Source organism: Brachyhypopomus gauderio, chromosome 15, assembly GCF_052324685.1.
Source record: "Brachyhypopomus gauderio isolate BG-103 chromosome 15, BGAUD_0.2, whole genome shotgun sequence".
In the NCBI taxonomy this organism is placed as follows: Eukaryota; Metazoa; Chordata; class Actinopteri; order Gymnotiformes; family Hypopomidae; genus Brachyhypopomus; species Brachyhypopomus gauderio.
In genome coordinates this window covers 3,858,084-3,882,312 of record NC_135225.1, presented here as the reverse complement: position 1 = coordinate 3,882,312, position 24,229 = coordinate 3,858,084, and the positions used below count along the sequence as shown (strand labels likewise).

The window sequence follows — 24,229 nt, the reverse complement described above, 5'->3', positions numbered from 1 at the left end:
CAGATTCAGGGTTTTGCGAAGAGCGTTGTGGAAGGGGTGGGGTGTGTAGGAAAGCTGTCTAGCGCTAGTTTTGGTGGAAAGGAGAAGTGAGATTTTGGATTGGAGCGGATGGGGAGGGATGGTGGGTGAGTGTTGGCCAGATTATTCCTCTCATGCAAATGTGCTGTCCCCACTGTTGGGTCCCACTGAAGCGTGGGCACACTACATTGGCTACAGCTGCTTCCCGTTTCCACCCAATCACACAGGAGCCATCTGGATGTGTGTGTGTGTGTGTGTGTGTGTGTGTGTGTGTGTGTGTCTGGCACCATAGAACTGATGTTCTAGTCCCTCTCTTAGCAGGCAGAGTGCACACACTCAGACATGGTCTATCTGATGTTCATTATGGACATAACAGGTGTGTCTTAAACAAGTGCCAAGTGGATGTTGGAAAATTCCAGCCGCGTTTCTTAAAACACCATCAAATGCATTTTTTCACAGTGTATACGTGTTTTCACCACACTGCCCCTGTGCCTGTAGTGCGCTGTTCAGTGTATGATGCCCAGGTTCATTATTGCAGAATAAGCATACAACCTTTTTCAACAATTTCTATTTGGAACTTAATATTCAAACAAGATTAAAATTATTATGTCCAAGAATGTCAGTAACGGGGAACGTTTTCATGAAGTTCTTATTTCTTGTGGTTGGTCTTCTATTTCTCCTATTATTTATTCTTTTATATATTTAACATTTTAAACTTTTTTACTTAAGTGTATTCATTTTCAGTCATATATGGGTGTCAATCATTTTTCCCTACAAGTGTTTTTGTCTGACAGGAGGCTGCTCCTCCTGGGGTTGATGGACATTTAGGTCAATTATTTACACAAGCAAGGAATGTCTGATGCAATTTTGAATTTCTTAAACATTTTCTTGGTTAGTAGGTTGAAGCTGTTTTCTTTTTACTGCCAAATGGATCTTAATTTGAAACAAAAATTTAGTAAAGATAAATACATATGTGACACACTGATAGATGTTGCACAATGTAAAATATCTTTTATTGATATTTTGCAAGCATGTATGTACTTAGATGCTGTTGCTATTTTGCACATTTAAAGTACAATTAAAACCTAAACTTAAATAACAAAAACCAAACAAAATCTAAAAGAAATAAATGACCAAGTATTTCTGCTCATAATACACAAAGATTACAGTTCTATATCTGTAAGGTTATAACATAACCTTCCAACACTGCTGATGCAAAACGTTTACAATCATCATTTCAACATATCTTTGCAGGCACATGGGACTATTTTTTTAGTTGGACGTAAACGGCTCAAAAGAATAAACAACATAAGATTAATTTAGATTTGGGTATTTGTCTTCAAAAACAGTTCAATGTTTCTCCTTCAACTCAAGCCAGTGTCCTGCATTTGGAAGGTAACTCGCACAATTGTAGAAAAATAGACAAGACAGTGAATTCTATTTACATCTTTCTACAATAATCAGTGTATTTTAAATTAAAAGATCGGTTAAATCTTCAAACATGCATACAGTGTTCAGACAATGTGTAAAAAAAAGTTTGTATGTGGTGTATAGTTGTTGACGCTGGAGCTTGTATGTTTGTATCTGTCAACAACATCCCGGTGGGTGCTCAGTAGCGGTGTTCTCCACGTGTGATGTGTGAGGAAAACTCGTATCGGTCCTGACTGCGATAGCCGCACAGATTACACTCGAAGGGATCTCTGAAGCCGTGGCAGCCCATGTGGATGGTGTACATGACGTGGTCCAGGAAGAGAACCCTGCAGTGGTGGCATCGGTACGCCCTCACCTCCTCGCCCTCTCCGCTCAGCACCTTGAAGCCCTCCGTGGCCACGCCCATCCCCAGCTCCATGCCTGCCGCACGCAGGGCCTCGAAGTGCCTCTGCTCCTCCTTCACCAGGGGCAGGCCCCCGTTCCTCAGGCCCGGCGCCATGTGGTTCGTCAGGTAGATGAGCCCCGCCGTAGCTGCCGTTGGAGCTCCGCCTCCGGCCGCGCGGTCCTCGTTGTTGCTTTCGGTGTCGGTGGAGTCCTGGCCGCTGGGGCTGGGGGAGCCGTCCTTCTCGCTCGAGGCCGATTTGGACTTGGAGAGCAAGAGCAGGTTCTCGGCCGCGCTGTCTTTGGCCGACAGGCCGTTGCCTTCTGCTTGTTGGGACTTGTGCAGGTTGTACATGGGGCTGACCACCATGTCGGAGGCGGAGCCAGGCGGGGTCTGAACCAGCGGCCGTAGAGACTCGGCTCCCAGGTAGCTTATGGCGCTGTTGATGGCCTGGTCGATTACATGAGGCTGCATCATCTCCCCCGAGCTTTCAAAGGAGAGATCAGCAAAGCGCTTCTCACCTAAGAGAGGGAGAGAGGGAGGGAAGGATAGAGAGGGAGGGAAGGAGAGAGAATTAGGATGCTGCACTGGATTTATTCATGCTCCATTTAATGCAAAAATAAAGCTTTGTAGAGGGTGTACTTCCTTTTTCTCACTTATATATGGTACTCTTAGATTATTGATAAGTTCTGAATTGATGAGTTATGAGTTCTAAGAGAGTTCCAAGATGATGGGCAAAATTATATTAAAAACTTGGATCCCAAAATAAAATGCCCATGTTAGCTAAAAACAAGGAATAATATAAGAAAAACAATCTCATTCAACAATAAAATAAAAAATATAGTAAATATAGCCGCAAGCGGCGATTGGCGGGTTCACACAAAAAAAGGCAAAAAAGCCCAAAGGGTCTTTTAGACCAACAAGTGATATGAAGCTACTTCAGTCCAAAAAATGGACAGATAATGTAATTTGCAAAAAATTATTCAACTGGGGCAATAAAGGCCCAAAAGATCAAAACAAAATGTATTGGCAAAATGATTCAGATCATAGAAGTTAATCAAATGCTGTGATTAGCTTTGTATGTGTGTGTTTGTGTGTTTTTTCATGTATGCATTAAGGGCTTTGTTGGTTGGCTTGAGCCAATGAATACAGCTGAAGTAGAATTTTGTTTCTAGGCCATACAGTGTGGAAGATATATGCAAAATAATTCAGACCATACAACTAAATCAAATGCTGAGATTAGGTTAAAAGCACTGACCCAGGGGCCTAGTCAAATAAATATACCTTTGGCTGAATTTGACTGAAGTTGTGATCATAGCAGCAGGAGAGCTCTTCTTAATGCCCCACATGTAAACCCCACTCTTTAACCCTTTTCATTTAGCTGACAAAATCTGTCACATGTGAATCTCAAACAAACCAAAGAGTGATGGCTTAGTATACAATAAAATAACACAAATATTCTTATCTTTGCCTGTTCATGATGTTCTCATCCCTACTCTGACATGTTCTCACTGTTGTGCCCTTAGTAGGGAGGCCACTAGGAATGTGTATCTAACAAGACTTTGATGATAAGTAAAGCATGCAGTTATTTAGAGGTTGTGTGTGAAATGTGAATTACATGTCTCTGTCCTCTCTTATGTCATTTCAGGATGTATAGAGGGCATGTGTTGAGAGTGTGGATGGAAAAATGAAGCTAAATATCAGATAGTGTGTTGGAAATGGCTAGAGAAATGTATATATGTAGCATATAGGAAGTCCTGTGTGAGGGTGTGTGGAAAAAAAGAAGTTAAATATCTGTATATTAGTCACTGGGTAATTGGTAGTAATGGCTAGAATTAGTGTGTATGTGAAACCTATAGGCCAGAGAGGCCTTTGTTTTTGTGAGTGCATGTGAAAGAGAGAGAGGGAGGAGGGAGAGCCCAAGGGTTTTAAAATGTTAGAAGCATGGGGGAGTGGAGGAGGGGGACAGCGTGTGTGAGAATGGCAAACGTGCGTGTCTTATTCAACTGAGGCAATAAAGGCCCAAAAGATCAAAATAAAATGTATTGGCAAAATGATTCAGATCATAGAAGTTAATCAAATGCTGTGATTAGCTTTGTATGTGTGTGTTTGTGTGTTTTTTCATGTATGCAGTAAGGGCTTCTTGAGGCTTTTTTGGTTAGCTTGAGCAAAGGAATACAGCTGAAGTAGAATTTTGTTTCTAGGCCATACAGTGTGGAAGATATTAGCAAAATGATTCAGACCATACAACTAAATCAAATGCTGAGATTAGGTTAAAAGCACTGACACACTGACCCAGGGGCCTACTCAAATAAATATACCTTTGGCTGAATTTGTCAGAAGTTGTGAACATAGCAGCCGGAGAGCTCTTGTTAATGCCCCACATGTAAACCCCACTCTTTAACCCTTTTCATTTAGCTGACAAAATCTGTCACATGTGAACCTCAAACAAACCAAAGAGTGATGGCTTACTATACAATAAAATAACACAAATATTCTTATCTTTGCCTGTTCATGATGTTCTCATCCCTACTCTGACATGTTCTCACTGTTGTGCCCATAGTAGGGAGGCCACTAGGAATGTGTATATAACAAGACTTTGATGATAAGTAAAGCATGCAGTTATATAGAGGTTGTGTGTGAAATGTGAATTACATATCTCTGTCCTCTCTTATGTCATTTCAGGATGTATAGAGGGCATGAGTTGAGAGTGTGGATGGAAAAGTGAAGCTAAATATCAGTTAGTGTGTTGGAAATGGCTAGAGAAATGTATATATGAAGCATATAGGAAGTCCTGTGTGAGGGTGTGTGGAAAAAAAGAAGCTAAATATCTGTATATTAGTCACTGGGTAATTGGTAGTAATGGCTAGAATTAGTGTGTTTGTAAAACCTATAGGCCAGAGAGGCCTTTGTTTTTGTGAGTGCATGTGAAAGAGAGGGAGGAGGGAGAGCCCAAGGGTTGTAAAGTGTTAGAAGGGTGGGGGAGTGGAGGAGGGGGGCAGCGTGTGCGAGAATGGCACGTGCGTGTGGGCTGAGCAGCTCTCGTCTTCTCCCTGCACAGCTCAGTATGGAAAATGAAAATATTCACTGTAGAGCTGTTTGTGGACGGATTTGGCTCAAAATTGGCACATCACACCACAATGGTCATGTGAATGTGGATGTCAATTTTCATAACAATCAGACATACTATGGCGTAGTTATTGAACTGTGAATTTGATGTGTTACGATGGTAGCATTGTGATGCATATGAAAAATATTAATTTGTGAAAACCTTAGGATTTTCTCCCTAATCTTAGCATTTCAGAGTCTGCTGAGTATTACAAGGTGTGATTTAAAGGTGATGGAGTTAAAATGCTAGGACTAGTATGAAAATGACAAGTTATATATATTTGATAATAGTGAAAAAGTGGTACATTTTTGCAAAGCACATGTAATTACAAAGTTGCTAGGAATTCTGCATACAATCATATGAGTGCAAGCATTTCTTGATAAGTGAAAATATGTAGGAGAAATTCTGGATTTTCTAGTATAGCGCCACCTAGTGGTGCAATTCCCTTCTAACATGAGTATGTCTTAGAGGGTGTGTACATGAACATACCATGTCAGTTTCATGTGTATGTACCTATGGTAAGTCTGTCAAATGGCCAATTAATTCAAATTAAAATTAATTGGCATATGGCGGCCATGTTTTTTGAGTGATGATGTCATCATTGTGTGCCTTGATACCACTTGGGCCCCTGATGATGGCTGTAAAGTTTTGGCTTGATGTGACTAATGGTTTCTGAGAAACCGTTTTTCCCATGTTATAGCGCCCCCTATTGAACAATCATGGCCAGCTTTGACCTGTGACCTCTGAGTCATGTGCCCTAACAACTGATAAATTTTCATGAAGATTGGTCAAAGCATTGCTGAGATATAGCTGCTGAAGTCAATTTAGCCACGCCTCAGAGCTATTGATTGACATGTGACAGTCAGACTGTATACCAATGTCACAGTTTTGTTGATATTCATTGACAATGAGATTCTTGTGAATATTTTGACACCAAGGTTGTGGTGATCAGATAAAAAACCAGGGACTAGTATAAAAAAATAGGTTTTGCATATTATGCAAATTAGCAAAAAATCGAAGTAGGCGGAGCTTAATGGTTGTATATGAATAGTCCTATTGAATTTTGCCAAGGAATCCATAAAAAGTGGAATTTTGTTTCTATGACTTACGGATTGGGAGATATGGACCAAACGACAAAATGGTGTGCTATAGCGCCACCATCAGGCCAATGTGGGTCTCTGTACTTGAGTCTGGTCCTTGGACCATACATTATCAATTTGCCAAGTTTGGTGTTTCTAGGCCTTACGGTCTAGGCTGCACAATGCGTTTTAGGTCAAAAAATGGGCAAAAGAATAATAATAATAAGAAGAAAGAAAAATCCTAACAATTACAATAGGGTTCCCACACTATGTGTGTGAACCCTAATTAAAGCATAATTTGCTTTTCTTATTTAGATTTTTTTAAACGTTTTAATGGTTTATTTATGAAAATATATTTACATTAAAGAAATAATGTAGTATATAGTATTCCAGAATTATAAAAGTACGGTTCTATACTCTTATGTATTTGCCATAAACTGCGTTTACAAATGAGTAACATGCAGATTTTGGAATGTTTACTTTGGAATGGAATGTTTAACTCTCATTTTGAAGTGTGGCAACTTCCTTTACACGTAAAGAAAACAGACTGCAACTCTTACCCACAAACTTCTGTGGCATAGAGCTCTTACGCTTCGCTACATTGCTAGCTATTCTGTCTAGCACCAAAGCTCTCTCAGACGCTGCCGGGTTAAAGTCTTCCCTCTGCTCATTCTGGCTGTTCTCTTCCTTCACTATAAAAAGCAAGACAGAGAAACCACGTATAAGATTCAGATATAAGCACCTATTCTGTCTGATAAAATAACTCGTGTGCCTCCTCTAACCTTTTGGTATTTAAATCAACCCCCCCCTTTTTTAACTAAACTTACTTTGTTGGTCCCCCTCTCAGGTTTTATTATTATTTTGTATTTTCCTTACATTCGTGTTTTTATCTTCACTGCAGAAAATATATTTTTGCAGCATTTCAAGGAAATAACCTCATGTGCAGGTTATATTCTTCATTCAGTCAGTGAACAAATGGGCATCAGTTTAATGTTCCGTCACATTTCAAAACTTTTAATCAACTGTATATTCAAGCAATAAATAAAACCGCCACCAACCATGCGGTACCTACATAATACAAAGGACTTGTTTTCACAAAATACTCATTCCAGTTTAACTGAGTCCACTCTTATTTCTGAGGCTCCTGTAGGTTGACGGCTGTTCCCTGCAGGCCCATGCACTGACCTGCAAACATGTTGTTCTGCAGGCCCATGCACTGCAGGTAATTGTGGCATCGTTCTTTGTGTTCCTCCAGCGAGCTGCGCTGTTTGTAGCTGCGGCCACAGTAAGCACACTTGTGGGGCTTACCAACTGTGACGAACGCAAAAACACAATGAAGACCATTAGACCATGAAGTGGAGACCATTAGTTCATTTTAGTCATATTGAAAAAATGGTTCTGAATAGGTGGGATTTATTAAATGTCTCCAGGACCAGGTTCAGACAGTGCGGCGTTGCATGGGACGGAGGTTGTGAAGCTTGTGCATTACCCGAGTGCGTGCGGAGGTGTCCGGTGAGCGCATCTCTACGGCGGCAGGCGTAGTTACACAGGTGACACTTGAAGGGCTTCTCCCCCGAGTGCAACTTGATGTGTCGCAGCAGGTTCCCCTTCTGTGTGAAGGAGGCACCACACTGACTACACTGGAAGGGTCTTTCACCTGAGAGACGAGCAAAAGGGCGCAGGGACATGATCAGCTAGTGTAGATCACACCGGCAGATACCGTCACATGTGCACATGCTTTCTACTTAGGAAGCCATGTGTAATGTTCAAAATGGCGTTCGTTTGCACAACAACGGCATTTCCGTTTCATATAATCAAATTAGATGTATATTTAGTACTAGCATTTTAAAGCTAAATAAAGATATTGATAAAATGGCTCTTCATCCTCTTTATGTCCTGTAAATAGTGGAAATAAATAACACATCATGATAGTTCCTCTGTAACTTCTTGGATGTACAAGGAGATGGTTTTCCTGAAAGGATTCCTTAGTAGAGGAATGTTCTCCTATATTACATTAGATTGAATGTCTCCATTTTAAAACTGCTTTAAAATACTTTTAAAGGTTTAAAAAAACGGTATCTGCAACTGTTCTGAGCACTTCAGCGTCTTAAAATGTGATATGCACGCTTTGAAAGTTCAACCTTAGGTTGTTTCTTTTTATTTGTAGTATATATTGATGTTTTAATTTTCTACAACACATAATTTTATTTATAAATGTTGAAATGTTGTTTACTTTTTATTATTTTTAGTAATTTGTGTTCATATTGATATATTTTTTTACTGTTTGAGTGAAATCATAAGTTCTATATAAATTGTCTAGTTAATAATAATTATTAAAACAAACAATGTTCATAATTATCATGAATAATAAACAACATCCATCAACAAGTGTAAATGATGGATAATAGTTTGTCTGGAGGAAGCTGGAAACAGTGATACAATCTGTACGATACAATCAAACGGAGATATATCAAGTGTCACATGTTTGTCATTTGCACTACATGGACAAGCACGCAAACGGTTCACGACCATGTGAATGCTGAGTGTTGGAATTATTACTGCGGTCCTATATACACACTCATCTCGACTAAGCCTTCCTTCTTGGAAGCACTATTACGCTTTGAATTCGGGGTCACTGTCCTACACGGCTCCACAACGCTACAACATCCTCAACAACGGAGCGACTCGTGGCAAAGCTCAATCAAACACGCGAGCGGAACCTCGCAGAAGAGCGCCACTCTCCGCCTCGCGCGCTCAGCCTGCCCCGCGCGCTCAGCCTGCCCCGGCGCGCGCCGACTGGCGCTCTGATCGAACAAGAGCCTTTCACACTCTGCCTGCCAGTTTCGTAATGCACCACTGCCTGGGTCAATTTGATCTGAAAATCTCATTTTTTCCTCTTCTTCGGCTCTAAAATAAGAGCGGCCCATCACAATGCAAATGCAGACCTCATTTAAATAAAGTGAAGGAAACACTTTGTGTTTGAGAGCCAGTCTTCCTGATCAGCGCCTCTGGAATAAACCAATATCCAGCCTCTCCGCGTGTTGTGGCATTCTCGGAGAACGGGTTTAATACGACCCTCTCTTCAAAAGCCCTATAAAATAAGAGTCACCAGTGAAGCAGCAAAACTAGGAAAAAAAAGAAACTCATTAAAAAGGCATTTTAGAAGAACAGTCTCACCAGCGAATATTTATATTTAAATAGGAAGCGCTTCATTATATCTTTTATTATAGGTTCTTTTTGCATTTGCATTAGTCTTCTATTCCTTTCTTCCATTTTGGGTTTCATTAGCTTCTCAAGCACAGAAGCTAAGTGCCTTTTTGAAAAATGTTCTCCGCCACTGGTTTGGGTTCATTACAATGGAATATCAATCTTGAGTAAGAGAGAAAAAAATAATACATTGCTAATTTTAATTTAGTAGAGGTTTCTTCCAGCCTAATTGTTGCTGTTGCCCTCAAGTGTAATTTAGATACACAGATATAATTTTTTTTCCCATTTAAAACCCCAACTTAAAAGGACTATGTCAACAAAATACAAACTAGGCAAACTTTTCATGATCATGAAGAGGGTAAAACATTAACGTTTGAGCCTCATGATGTAAACTTAATACGATTAACAGTGCTAATGCTGCACAGTAGTGCAAAGATATTCTTATCCAGTTATTAATGTTTTCCACCTATGCAGTGGCTTATATCAGACTGTTTGTCCTAACCTCTTCCTTTTTGCCTGTCTCTGCAATACCAAAGCCAAATTTTGCGGTCGCATGTTTAAAAACGCGCAGTGGCTAAGGAACGACATCGTTCTCGCTTCGTGCTCTCTGCCTCGGGCCGTCTGACGCCGCTGTGTACCTGCTCTCGCTCTCTTTGGTGCATGGTGCATCTTGCATGTTCTGTGCATCCTACCCTAGCGCTGCACGCTGTCAGCTCTTCTGCTCTATGGGTGTGGGTGACGGTAAAGGGAGGGAAGAGTAGATGGCAGTTGTGCTTACCAGTGTGGCTTCGCTTGTGCACCATCAGCACATTGGGCCCAATGCAAACTATTCCACAGATATCGCACTTGAGCTTCCCGTTGGGGAGGCGGATCCCCCCGGCCGTGGGGTAGGCGGCCGCCGGCTTGCTGTCGGGGCCCGCGTGGGAGCCGTTCACTTTGGCCGGGGAGCCATCGAGCATGCGCAAGTCCTCGGCAACACACTCTTCCTCCTCTCCATTCATGTCCAGCCTGTTCTCCTCGTCACTGCGAGCCTCAACTTTTATAGTGCAGGCTGGAAAAAGAGGGCAGTGGGGCCTTAGTGATGGTCACCCTGACTACAGCTTAGTGATGGTCACCCTGACTACAGCTTAGTGATGGTCACCCTGACTACAGCTGCTGCTGACACTCTCATCTTTGTTCTAGCATAGCTAGTGCATTCTTTATCACCTAAGGCAGAGGCTTCAAGGTTCATGTTCAAGCTATAGGCTTTGGCAGTACGTTTCCTCCTGTGACTCATCTGACTGCTGTAATGTTAGAGGAAGAGGTAATTCTTGAGGATAAATGGGTTATATGTACATAATACTGCAGTTTGGCTTCTAGGAATAGTACAGAGAAATTCCCCTTAAATGTTACAGTATGGACTGTCCAAAGAGAAAACTTAGAACCCCTAACTGAATGGCATTTGACCAAGATGTGCACAGTTGTAGATGTGGATATCTGTGTAAGAGCTGTGGAACTGTGTGAAATAAGGGCACTGTGTTCTTTTAGCGCTATTGTCTTGGGTAGTCAAACAGTAAACTCCTGTATGAGTTTGCTCACTCAGGAATTGGGAAATTCAAACTCCATGCACCATCTTTCTCACCATCACACTTCTCTGAAACAAATGACTGATAAACAGGAAACAGAGACACAGGAAACACTGTGAAACTGTGGAGTGCAGCGGTGTAAACCAGACCAACAAACCGTGGTAAATACAAACGAGCTCACACAAGTGCTAACATACGTGAGACTTCAGGACAAGAGGCTATAAAATAACACGGGGCGTTTAAAACACACTCTAACTTCTAATAATACATATTTAAACCTAAAACATGTTGAGATATATTTACAGATGTAGATAATGTAGCACAAAGGGGATTGCTAATGCAGAGCTGTATGATGGGAAAAAAAAGCCACGTGTATGCTTCCCAAAAGCATTGAAGGAAAACATGGTGAACATTTCAAAATTATTTGGACACCTCCGCTCACCCATTATACAGTCTGTGTGTAGGGTCTTTTTTTTAAGAGCAGATGCTGCTGTGACCCAGAAACAAGCATAGGTGGGTGAGGTTGACATTTATCACGTAGGTTTCACACTGCTGAAATGGTTCTCACTGAGTTTGGCTCCTGTGGTCAACATGGTGCCATGCCTGATTTCCCCATGCTTTTACCTCAGCTTGTACAGAGTGAAGAGGAAGAAGTGGAAATAATGAAATATAGGAATCTATGGGGAAAGGGGAAGCTTCAGTAACAGAGCCTGCTCAACCGAAAAAAAGGCCAAGAATTATGGAGAAGTGACAGAAAGGGAAGCACGTACAGGGAATTGTGAAGCAGTCTAACTGAAACAGTGTTTTGTGGGACACAAAGGTTTTTTTTCATGCACACTACAGGGATCAGCAACTGTGTCACATGATTTGTGCAAACAGCACACGGCAGTGACGTCTTTATTTTACACATCTGCTCAGTATGACTAACCATGCGTTTACTTTACCTTACGATTCTTAAATATTACATAAAATAAGACGGACGGCCCAAAATCGCCAGATCCGTCTCAGCAAAAGGCCTCAGACCAGTCGTGGGGAGTGACCAAAACGGAACATGTCATTCTAAGATCAAGAGGAAGTTAAGTAAGTGTCAGTCCCAAGACGAAAAAGTGTGAGCTCACTATACTGATAACAAAACACGCCTCACTCCAAAAGAGACAGGCAGCATGGTCAACTCTGCTGACCAACACCCAGACTCTCACTGGTCTGATTCTGAGAGGACTTTCCACTGTTCCATTAAGTTGTTACTGTGTCAGCAACCCCTCGTGTCATTCCAAGACACACAACAGAAATTTTTTTTTTCTTCAGAGTTTCTTTTCAGTATCTAACTGAAGTCCTGCAATTCTGTAGTGGGAATGCCCTGTTATCTCTGCCTGGGCCTGGTGCATCTGTGCAGAGGGTCACCCGCAGGGCCTGTGTGCTCTCTCCAGGGGTAGTTGACCTATGGCTGGCAGAGGGAACTAGTCTTACTGGCTTGCTGAAGTTTCTCATGGATTTGGGGAAGTTGTGACTAAACCAGGGATGGGAAGAGGAGCTTTTACTTTATATAATGTTTGTCACACATCCTAATTTACCCTTTTTGGGAAGCAAGTGTCAAAAGCCACAGGCAAGGACAAACAAAGAGTAATGCATTAGAATAGATGAGAACTTCATTCTGTTTTCAAATGTTTTCCTCTCTGGACACGCTCATGAACCCAGAAAGTGATCTTAGAGTTAGCCTGAGACCCGGTATCGTTTCAGTGGGAGATTGGCTACTAATGGTGGGCTACGACTGATGCCTAAATGCAGCAGTCGTGTGTGTAAAACTGGGTGTCAACTATGTTCCTCTCAGGGTGCTGCTCATGTCGTCTCTAACTGAAAATAGCTTTGTGCTTGGTGTGGAGCCACACACTTAACCACGGCTCTGCTCAGTGTGAATGTGTGTGTGTGTGTGTGTGTGTGTGTGAATGTGTGTATGTGTGTGTGTGTGTGTGTGTGTGTGTGTGTGTGTGTGTGTGTGTGTGCATGCATGTGCATGTTCCATGGGTGTGTGTGTGTATGTGAATGTGTGTATGTGTGTGTGTGTGTGTGTGTGTGTGTGTGTGTGTGTGTATATACACATCAGCTTTGATAAGGACAAAAAAGGTCCTGCTTCTTTTGCATTTTCAGGAACTTGTATGCCTGTAGAGCAGCAGCAGCATTAACGCTGAACGAACAGCAAGCAAAACAAGGCACAGCACTTCAACTCAGGTCACTATCCTGTAGATGTTGTGCTGTAAGGACATACAAGCTTCTGGCATTAAAATGCGATGCCAAAACCCTCCTTTGCTTTTCTTTAAATGTTTTAGCAGCTAGCCGCTTTGTAAATGTTGTTTTGTGTCTTATGACTTGGACTCAACATTGAAAGTAGATACTTGAATCTTTGATCCTTTGATATATTTGTGTATTTAAACTTTAAGAATGTGACATATTCTAATGTGAATTCTTCATACACAGAGTACGGTTCTGGCCAGCGGCTGAACCGTGCCGTTGGGAGCTCCGTGTGAAGTGAGTCTGAAGCAGTGGGAGGAGATATAGCGTGTAGCATCAGTTCTCTTCTCTGATGCTCTCTCCTTCCTGTCTCAGTAACACACTCCTGATCAAACAGCACGTCGCAGCCCAGTAGTAAACGATCAGAACAGATAGCAACTGCTCCATTACCAAGTTTCAGCTTTAATGTTAGAAGCAGTGATGCACTGCAAAGATATAATAGTCACATCCTCTCGCACGCTAGCTGATTACATCTTCAAGGACAGTGAATACACACACACACACACACACACACACACACACATGCTCACACACTCACTGAAGGCAAGATTTAAGATCATTTGTAGCCTCTGTCAAATATCCTGTTTAAAACCAATTATTCTGCAAAATAAAGACTTTAGAATAAAAAGATTCCATCTAACAATGGTTAAGTTCTGAGATAACTGGAGGTAAGCTCGAACACTCCTTAAATCTGTTAAGAAAAAATGTTTCAGCTTTCTTGTCTAAAATGCTAAAACCAACTAGATGTTTAAGATGTCTGGCACACAAAATCGACTCATTCACATTTAATAAATTAGTTTTGAATTAAATGTCAGCCAGAGTTATATATGTTTTTTGTATAAATATTTTCTGATTGTGAGCTAAATAATGATCCAGCACTAAAAATTATGAAATTACGATGAGCATTTGAAACACTAATGGTCGTGCTGAAAGTATCATTCGGAACCATAAAACACACTAATCAGTGGGCGTCTGGCCCAGTGTCGCATAAAGAAACTGTTTTTCCAACATTTTGTTCCTCTGATACATGCTGTATGACCTCACAAACAACGTGCTTAATTCTAGCCCCCTACAGGATATTGCTGATGCATTTGTGAACAGGTAACTAACTGGCATTCTGGTGGTATGGAACCACATTTTCTAGTGGTATACAAACCACTGACTGTAAAACCAGAACTATGGTAGAACATCTCTGGAAACTTCATAAACAATGCTATGTTGGGCTAACTTTGTCATTGTAGAATATTACTGAAATGCTACCTTACGTTTCCATCTCTCTCTCTCTCTCTCTCTCTCTCTCTCTCTCTCTCTCTCTCTCTCTCTCTCTCTCTCTCTCTCTCTCTTTCTACGTTCTCTCTCTCTCTATCTATTTCTCTCTCTTTCTTTCTGTAGTGTCTGTGTCTCCGAGTGTGTGTGTGTGTGTGTGTGTGTGTGTGTGAATAGCTCGGCAGTTGAAGTGAAAGCATGGTAAAACGCAGGTGCGGACACATATGTGTGCTTGTGTAGTGATGCTTGCCTGGTGATGCTCCTGAACATTTTATCTCCCTGTGTGAGTGTTGAAACTGAGTTCTGGCAAGTTCTTCTTAGGAAACTCTTGCACATCCTATTTCAGTTTCCTCTGACATCTTATTTTTTTTTTCTCTTTAAATTACTGCAGCTTCAAAGTGTTTGGGGCACACACAGTCCAAGCTAATCTGGAACTACTGAAGGGGAAAATTCCAAACTAAAATACATCAAGATTTTAAACAGGCCATCTGCTAACTTCAGCTTAGCCAGCGCCACTACTGCACACATCACAGCTTTTGGGTCTAGTTAACCTACTTCAGACTCTCGTGCTCATAGCCATTGTTTGGACACGTTTACATGGACACGTTTGGACACATTCACAGTACGCTGAAGTGTCTTATGAAATCTCCATAAAGTTGCATTTCCATTCTCTTTTGCATTGCTAGTCTTGTCAAAAAGCACCTAAACAAGTACAAACATTCATAAATAAACTTGTGATCTGACGTTAATGAATAGTACAGTCAGGTGGAAGAGAGACCTTAAGATTGTATATTTTAATTGCACCTTTTCATTATTAGGGTAAAAAGAAAACTAAACATTTTTTCTGTTGACCTTTGATCTAATATCAATGTACACCACTCTGAGAATTTGTTAATCCAATCAATATATTTTAGAATTTGTTTTTGAATTAAACAAAACGAGTTGGATAATGTAAGCAAGGTTCATGAGTAAGTTTATAAGCTGTGTAGAACTCTGCTACTGTGATGCCCACAAGGAAATTTATGTTATATACTTTTAAGAATAAATGTACAGCATATATTTTCAATAAAAATGAATCTACATAGTCTCAACATGTTTTGCTGTAAGGAGTTTTACTTTACACTACAGACGTATGGTCTGTTGTAAGCATTTATTTGTTTTTGTTTGTTTAATTCTCTCTCTCTCTCTCTCTCTCTCTCTCTCTCTCTCTCTCTCTCTCTCTCTCTCTCTCTCTGTGAGAACCAGGGACACATTGTAATCTAATAACCTGTGTGCTTAGGAATGACATTCCTATCAGGATTTAAATAAACCTCACAGACAGTTCAACATGGTCTAATGCTATTTTGTAGTATGGTTTTTATATTCTGTTTACACAAGTACTGCAGGTGTACAGAGTTTTACAGGGTAGAAAGGCAAGAATACATCTCACAGATAAGAGCTTGCCTATGTGCCTTGTCATGCAAAATACCTCAAGCTTCACTGGAGTAATGGCCACATTTGTTTACCAAAACAATATTTAATGTCAGATAAGTGTGTTCTGTGAGTTGGTCTTTATTACTTTAATTCTAGAATTGATTAATGCATTTTAAGGTAAAATTTTTAATTTGATATTTTGATGCCTGACAGGATTTCTGGAACAGGAGTGCCATCCACAACATTATTCTTTTTTAAATTCTGGTTTTATTGTTCAATGGATTTTGTGGTCTACATCAGACACTGACTGTTTCCTGGCCTTGTTGAGGCTGTTGAAGCTGTTCTAAATCGATGTTTCTCAGTGCTGTAGTTGCATTTGACCTGTGGCCACACTTGACTTACTCACCAGTGGGTTTGTCACTGCGGTGGTTGTGCTGGAGGCCTGTACTGGCAGAGAGGTCTTCTGGGACAGGCATGGCCTCCTCTTGGTCTTCACCCCCCTCGTTGTTGGTAGGGCTGTCCCTCCCTGATCAGACAGAGAGCCTCAACATGAGCTACAACTACAGGCAAGCCACGTCCTCCATGTTCAAACTGAACTGCTGCTTTATTGTTGATCAAGGTTGTCAGTTTTTGAAATCCTCAAGACTGCATTTCTTCATAGTTTTAGATAAAAAACACCAGTGTTTTTTTTCCCCTGTGAGGAGCAGTTATTGTTTTGTGATGTGCTCAGCTTTAAACGTGTAACCATCACTATGACATTGCATTCAGTGGAACATGGCAAGCAGGAAACTGTCTCAGACATCTTTGTTAGACGCATCAGTTTCAGCCTGGTTAGGACTTCTGAACAATATTCCACTTAGAAAACACCTTCCGTTTCCTTTTTCACTGCTATCCTGGAAAAGTGTTTGCTGTAATCGTATTAAATCAGCTATCTGGGTGTCACTCAGCCATCTGACATCTGTTTTGAGGTCACCATCACAGAGCAGGATCTGAGTTTCGTGAGGCCCACCACAACCTCTCTCTGCTGTGAGTGCACGAGGCGCCGTTCTACCTGCTATTTGGGACATTTCCTGTGCCTCTTCTGTTTCCATCCTTTGCAGGTACTCTAACAGGAATGAGTGAAAGAGAGAAAGAGACCCGGGGTGAGGACGGACAGCACCAGCCAGACACAGACACATGGGCGGGGACCAGGATAGAAACAGAGAAAACGTGTTTCAGTTTCATCAGCACCTACTGTTGCAAATATAAGTCTCTAAGAGAGGGCGGTTAGTGATTACAGGGGGAATGCCTTTTCTTTGTATGTCTCCATCAGCCCTGCAAGAACACCCCCATTCCAGCAGCAGACACCACTGTCCTCCACATTACATTACAAAGAACTACAGACACTTTCATTACCCTAACTGACAGGCTGGGTGGACTGAGAGGGTGCTCGTGCAACTGGATACTGGTTTCCAGGGGTGGGTGTTGGGAACTCAAGAGGAGGCTTTCAGACCACATTTGTTATTTATTGTTAATTTCCCACCACATAATCATCCAAAAATGCAAACTGACTGCAGCAAAATTAAGCAGAAAATTAGATGGCCCTGGGTCATGGGGGAGGCGGGTATCTGGCAGTACCAGCTGATTGGCACCCGTGTTCACTCTAATTTACTGAGCATGCATGGGTGAGCCCGGCAGCCCATCCCTCTCTCTCTCTCTCTCTCTCTCTCTCTCTCTCTCTCTCTCGCTCACTATCTCTCGCTCTCTCACACATACTTGCATGGTCAAGCCATAGACAGAAACAAAAGGTGAAGAGGGAGAGAGAGAGAGAGAGAGAGAGAGAGAGAGAGAGAGAGAGAGAGAGAGGGAGAGGGAGAGAGAGAGGGAGAGAGAGAGACGGAGACCAAGCAAGAGGGGTGACAAGGATAGTAAAGAGGAAGAAGAGCAAATGAAAGAGAGAGCGCAAGCGAGACAGGAGGAAGTAAAGTGGAGAGGGAATAGGAGGAGAAAGAGTGGAAACCGTCAAAGTAAAAATGCGTAAGACAGGGACAGAGAAAGCAAGCTCAAGGATAGGACAAAAAGACGTGTCAAGAAGTGGACATGCAGAAGAAGTACTGTGGCAGGCCGAGGGGGCGAGAGAGATGTTTTTTTTTTCCACAGGAGGAGTGTGGTGAGGAGCCAGACCTTCCTCAAGCCAGGCCTGCCTCTCTGAGGAGCCAGCAGTGTGCGTGGCCCCATTAATAATGCAGGGGCCCCTCAGGCCCGCGGCAGATGGGCCCAACTGTCTCGGCCTGCGTGCTGCCACTTCAAGACGTTCCCGCTGGAGGCCCGCGCCTAGCCCAGGAAGCCACACAGGGAGAAGTGAAGCTCCCGAAAATAGCCCAGCATGCTGAAGCGGGCCCCTGGGAGCAGGGGCAACCTCGGCCTTCCTGTTTTCACTGACAGATGGCTCCACACATTTAGGACAAACAGCGGGAAACGAACGGCCGTTCGACTGTGGCGACGCCTCGGTCTTCCCGAGGACGACGACCCCGCACCGGATTGTTCACCCAGGAGCCCAGCGAGAGCCGGGTGTGTGTTACTGGACCAAGGGCCCTTGCGTGGGTGTGTGCCATTCGGGAATGAGGGGTAATAACCAATGATGGAAGTTGCCAACAGGACTGGCTGTATCTGCTGATCTGAACACTGTGGAAAGTTTTCTGTGTGTATCTGGAGCAGGGAGACAGGTGTGAATCCACTCACACCCCTTTACTGGCTAGCAGGTGTGATGGGAAATAATGATAGTTTGAATAAAAGAGGGGGGGGGGGGACTTTCACTTGTCGGCACATACTTCAGTTCTGCAGTAAGTCCGTATGTGTCAATACTTTTACATATATGAATGTTCAGAAGTGTATTAGAAAAATCTCATTTTCAGTGTGAATTTCTAACATCTGGATTATTATGTTTTTACTCATCCTGAACATTACATCAGTGCAAGATTGAAACACTATTTGACTGTTACAATTAATTTTATGTGGCATACAATATCATGTGACAATAAACAGTAACATGAACCAAACAAGTAAAAGAATGACCTAAATGATGAACATTGCATTTAAATGATCTATGAACATTGATTAATGAAGTTTAAAACTATCTTCCTACTATTGATATTAATATTACCATGTAGTTGGCAAACCCAGCCAAACACATACATTTAGGTCATTGAATGAACAAAAGCAGTGAAGTATTAATTGATTTTAATTAATTGATTGATGGCTGCCTATCATTTAAACTTAAAGGAGAGTAACAAGGCGCAGGCAGTAAGACAGTAATCCACAATCCCTGTATATTCCATGTAATTCAGAATTTACATGAAATATAACAAAGACTTCATTTAAAATTGGATTTTAATATTAGGACTGTTTTAGATGGTAGGAAAACAGCAATGTGAAGTTACTAACATGCAATAGTTATATTTTGAGTTTCTTCTATGGGATATTACACACCAACCCCTCTCTATTACCCACAATGCTCTCACCTGTCTGCCATAGACTAGATAATGAAGATAGCATAGACTTAGATTATTAAGCTCTTATATAACCGTCTGGCAGTATGATTAAAATTTTACCCTTTCAAATTAGAGTTCTTTGTTGCAATGGACAGGAACACACTACGATATAATACTCTCAATAGCTAATTTAGTCAGTAGATATAGTGCAGTTATCTTTGTGAAAGTCAATGTGTATGTGTATTTATAGGCAAGTGTGTTTTTGTGAGCTAGAGATCGAGAGAGCGAGAGAGAGAGAGAGAGAGTGAGAGAGAGAGAAAGAGAGAGAGATGTGGTATTAAGCTTGAAAACAACAAACCCAAGAGGAGAAGGGTGGAGACACGCACTACAAAACCGTTAAACAGTCAAAATGACCCGGCTCAGGTCAGAGACATTCTGAGGTGAGAAACTCTTTCCTAAGCAACACTTGGAGCAAGCAGTTTCATGTGACTCCAGCTTAAATTACATAAAAATTTGTCAAAACTGCTTTTTAGAAATTAAATCTTCTGTAGGAGTTGAATTGTGGATTTTTTCCTCTGGGGGAAGCCGAAGGAATATTTAAAGCTAATGTAAAAATCCTTGGTAAATTCCCTAATTTTTTAATTCCTCTGTTGAATAACACATCAGGGATATTCCTTTCTCCTAAAACAACAAACAGTGTGCTTCACAGGATTCATAAAGTAATCTGTCTCATTTTACTTTTCGCCTGAAGGACTTTTATAGGTGATTCAGATTATAGAAGATGTATAAAATATTGACTTTTATTTTTTCTTTAAAACAAGTTATCACTCTGATTTGTAAATAAAGGTCACTTATAGCATCTGTCATAACATCTTTACAATCTGACATCTGACAATACATTCATATCTGCATTTTTAATGCCAAGCAAACTGGCTTTTAAAATTACAGTCTTTAATGGAAAGCTTTGTTTCTCCTGGGAATACTGTATTTTATCTGTTAGAAATTGTTTAAATAGGCCAGTGTCATTCAATTAAACTTTCTTCCTGTTTTAATGCATGTTGCTAATATGTGTCAAACTGCTGATTCATTTTCCAACTTTTCCAAAGTACGTGAGTAGTTAAAAAGTGACACAGGAGCTAACATGGCCAGGCTGCTGTTATAACCGGTAAAATTACGATGGTCTCCAATTAACCACGGCACATATTAAAGCGATATAGGAAAAACTTCTTCAAACCTGGCACCCACTGACCGACTTGTCTTGCGTCAAGCGGGATTTCAACACAATGCTGATGGGGTGATTGGCACCTGTCAGAGATGATGTGTAAGAACTGACAGTGAATGTTTCCCTGAAATAAAACGCCTTTAAAGAAGCGTTAGGAGCCTCATTTACATTTGATACACTTCACTACACTGGCATTCAACGCAGAACTCTTAATACAGTACAGTACAGTACTCTCTCTCTCTCTCTCTCTCTCTCTCTCTCTCTATCTATCTATCTATCTATCTATCTCTCACTCAATGCTTAATTAACTCCGATCTTATTTATACTTTTATTTTCCATAAATTGGTTTTTAGAAGTAGCATTCATGAAACCAACTGCATTTAAACAGACTACATATTATTTCGCTTATTATGTAAATAAAAAAACGTATACTATTGGTTTGGATCCTTTGCGTTATACCATCTATAATACAGAGATCAAATATATCCATGGTCAAAATAATTTTTCACATCTTTGAAAAACGACAGGTTGGTACTACCATTTTTCTGGTTAAAGATTTAAGTGAACAAATATAAGGCATGTATTTTAAAATTTCTTGATTAACTTAAAGCAGTGAACTTTGGTAACGGATTTCTAACATTTAGGCAGTTTGCCTGTTGTTCCGTGACTCGTGTTTCCTCTCGAAGTCCTGTGACGGAGACTGAAGTTACCATGGGCATAAATGTTTCTTCAATAAATGTGTGAAATATTTTCATTCGTCGTGCCCACAAGTTATTTTAACACAACAGCATGTAGAAAACTTCACTTCTGACATCCCATATAACTTACAGTGAAAAGTTCTTACAATGAGTACAAACGTACCGAGACAAAATTTGTGTTATTTCCTATGCCTTAATAAAAATGCAGATTACGTTTATGGTTTTTTATTAGTTTTGAGTAGTTTACCCTTTAAAACCTATAATACTTTTCAAAAGCTGTTATATATCTATAACTAGTTTGGTCTGGCTGTTTAAGATAAAAATGAGATAAGTTATGCTATATTTTGGAGAACTATAGCTTAGACTATTAAAACTCGAGAATATAGGCAAATATAATAAGTTATGTGTAAAACATTATTCACATATTAGAAGCTATATAAAATTTAGACCTAAAGCAAATACATTTTAGCGAAATATCGTGGTAGTTTTTCATAAAGGATGTTCAGTAGCACATGCGGAAAGAGCAACAGGTGCTTCAGCACATGAAGCTTACGAAAGTGAAGCGGACAGCCATCGTCTTAGTATATAATAATGACCAAATATAAAGAAAACATGTTGTACACTTGTTGCTTAATGATTATGTATACAGTGAAAATAAACTCGCGTTAATTCCAACATCCATTTGAATATTAGGACAATATTCCTCTCTGGAAAACCGGGGGAAATTTTCTCTTGTTCTTTTCCAAAAGAAAGACAAAGCTGTAGACTGATGGGCTATTATTGATAAGAAGGTAGGCTAATTCACTCAGAGCAATTACCTGCACACGCCTTTAAACTCGACTCTGCACGCCTGTGAGGATTTAAGCGACTCTAGTGCACCTGCTGCTTTAGGACATTTCGTCTTTTTTCCATTATGCCAGCTTTTCTCATTTTCGTAGTGGAAAATTCAAAACTTCATCTCAGCCTCGAGTGAAAGTGACTTACGTCTGATTGTGTTGAGAAGCACGGGTGAAGGAACTGTACCTGCTATTCCTTGAGTTTGTAATATGAAGTTCTTCCAGCTGTCCCCCGCTCCATGTGCAGAAGTTCGCAGCGCCGCGGCAGCACTAGGGAACTCTGCCCTCGGTCCCTCCCCTCTCCACCACACTTCCTCCTTCCAGCCTAACATTGCTGGCTTTCTGTGCTCGTGCGAGACATTTTTGCAAGCTTTTATTCCAGATGCAGTGTGTGTCAGGGAGTCGAGGCGGCAGCGCTTGGCACTTTGCTTTGTGTCGTGCCAATAAAACCTGACACCCAGTAGACCATCACTGGCAGCCATGCATGAGATGGGATGAGGCGGCCAGGGAGAGTGGACCATTCATTTGTTTATTTATTTCTCTCAGAGGGACAGGCGTCTTGCACTGAAGCTATTCTCTTGTTACCTGGCTTTACAAACAATACTGTGGGCGATGATACGAACAGATTTATATTAAATAATTTAGCATACCAAGATGGGCTTTCGATGAAGCACTTTATAACCGATTTGCCACTAATGATACTATTGCATACTGTGTCTACTCTACAATCTTCACAGAAAAACACTGTCAACAGTGACCTTTCCCTACTGGATGACACACATATATAGCTATATTGATTAATATGTTTTAATATGCTATTTGGTGTGTTAGTTTAGTTTATTGGGAATAACATTCTGCTGCACACAAGGCTCTTCTGATTTAGCTTGAAGATCAGCTCAGAAGAGGTGTGTCATATATATGCCCTCCACTGACACACACTCACTGCTTGGCACATTACAACTCCTATTTTCAACACCCAAACTTTATAACTATGTGTTTTTGTTAGACAGCATTTGTTTGGTAGTCTCTTAACCATAATATCCTGAAACCAACTAAAAATTATGTCAAAATGTATTATAAAGGCAGTCACTAGAAAGCTCGATCTAACCATCAGCTGTTTTGATTAATAACTATACACTACAGATATTATATTTCTATTTATTTTACCATTGTCTGGGTTCACTGTCTTTACAATCAGTCTGTGAGCTACATACCTTTCTGTAATTTTAAAAGTAAAATCAAATTGTACATCAGTGTGCTTCAGACTATCCTAACTACTAACTTTCAAATAGCGTCATTAAATAACAACCTAAACACCAGCATTAATATCTTTATGTCACAATAAAGAAACGTGTCTTTATCCAGGATGCAATAGTCAGGTTATAAAAGTAGAAGCTCTATGACCCCTGGTGTATTGTAGAGGGATATGAATCCATGATCTATGTCTGTGATCATTTCACCATACAACCATGTATGAGTATGACACAATAGGGCTATTCTTAACTGCAAAAACCTTTAACCTTTAAGACCAACAGGAACTTTTAAGATTTTATTCAGGCTATTTGGATATATGAAGTTATTGGGGGGGGGGGGGGGTGTCTTTTAAAACACACCTAACTTGCTGATACACTCAACATTGCCTTTGCTACTGTTATAAAACTAATCATTTGACTCAAGTTGGATGTGCAGATCATATTGCCGGCGATGTTCCAAAGACATATAATTTTTACATTAATATTTATAGAAAATGTCAATAAATAATGAGACAGACAGCAGGTTTGGTTAAAATAAATAGACTCATTTTATTCCCATGTTTTGTCATTATTTTCTCAAAGTTTTTTCCGGTACATTGCTTTATGACTGCACTGGTAAGGTAATAAGCTAGTAAGAGAATGTTTTACGGTTCTCTCCCAGTGATCCTGGTGTCTGACCCTCCCAGGTTGCCATATCTCAGGAACTGCTGGTGCATGCCCTGAGCTGCTGAGTCATGTTAAGTAGGAGGTAACTCTTATCTCCAGACAACCAGGAGGACTTTCGCAGGCAGTTGGTCTTCATGCAGGAGCGGAGGCTTGGATGATGGTGGCTTACCACAACATGACTACCTGTGTCTGGATCCCATGTGAATTCACTGGAAATCCACTGCGCCTTCTACCACTGTGAATGGTTTATTTAGTGCTGCTGGGAGTCAGTAACACGGCAGGGTGGTGGTGTAGTTCAGCCCGGCTCCAGAGGCCAGGCCAAGGGAAA

The 24,229-nt window shown here is 40.9% G+C and overlaps 1 protein-coding gene across 4 annotated transcripts; it reads right to left on the bottom strand.

The window, feature by feature from the left end:
- Window positions 1–1,010: 1,010 nt before the first annotated feature.
- Window positions 1,011–22,464, bottom strand: ikzf1 (IKAROS family zinc finger 1 (Ikaros)). Of its 4 annotated transcripts, XM_076974532.1 has the most exons (8): window positions 22,170–22,386; window positions 16,808–16,861; window positions 16,163–16,282; window positions 10,005–10,277; window positions 7,509–7,676; window positions 7,205–7,330; window positions 6,580–6,711; window positions 1,013–2,352 (listed from the first exon to the last, which is right to left on the bottom strand). In XM_076974532.1, exons 1-8 carry the CDS (start codon window positions 22,312–22,314, stop codon window positions 1,628–1,630), a joined length of 1,743 nt encoding a protein of 580 aa, XP_076830647.1. In that variant the 5' UTR covers window positions 22,315–22,386; the 3' UTR covers window positions 1,013–1,627. The 4 variants fall into 4 exon arrangements, with proteins under 4 accessions (XP_076830650.1, XP_076830648.1, XP_076830647.1 ...); XM_076974533.1 differs by lacking the exon at window positions 6,580–6,711 and having other exon boundaries at window positions 1,012–2,352; window positions 22,170–22,391; XM_076974534.1 differs by lacking the exon at window positions 10,005–10,277 and having other exon boundaries at window positions 1,014–2,352; window positions 22,170–22,379.
- Window positions 22,465–24,229: the final 1,765 nt, after the last annotated feature.

What these genes read in the sequence shown, in the direction of transcription:
- ikzf1 (XM_076974532.1), bottom strand. Translation starts at nt 22,314, where the DNA reads ATGTTAGGCTGGAAGGAGGAAGTGTGGTGGAGAGGGGAGGGACCGAGG. An exon ending in GCACAAGCGAAGCCACACTG is followed by an intron (nt 7,677 to 10,004) that starts GTAAGCACAACT and finishes CTCGTCTCTCAG; the next exon opens with GTGAAAGACCCTTCCAGTGT. An exon ending in TATGCCACAGAAGTTTGTGG is followed by an intron (nt 2,353 to 6,579) that starts GTAAGAGTTGCA and finishes TCCCTCTCTTAG; the next exon opens with GTGAGAAGCGCTTTGCTGAT.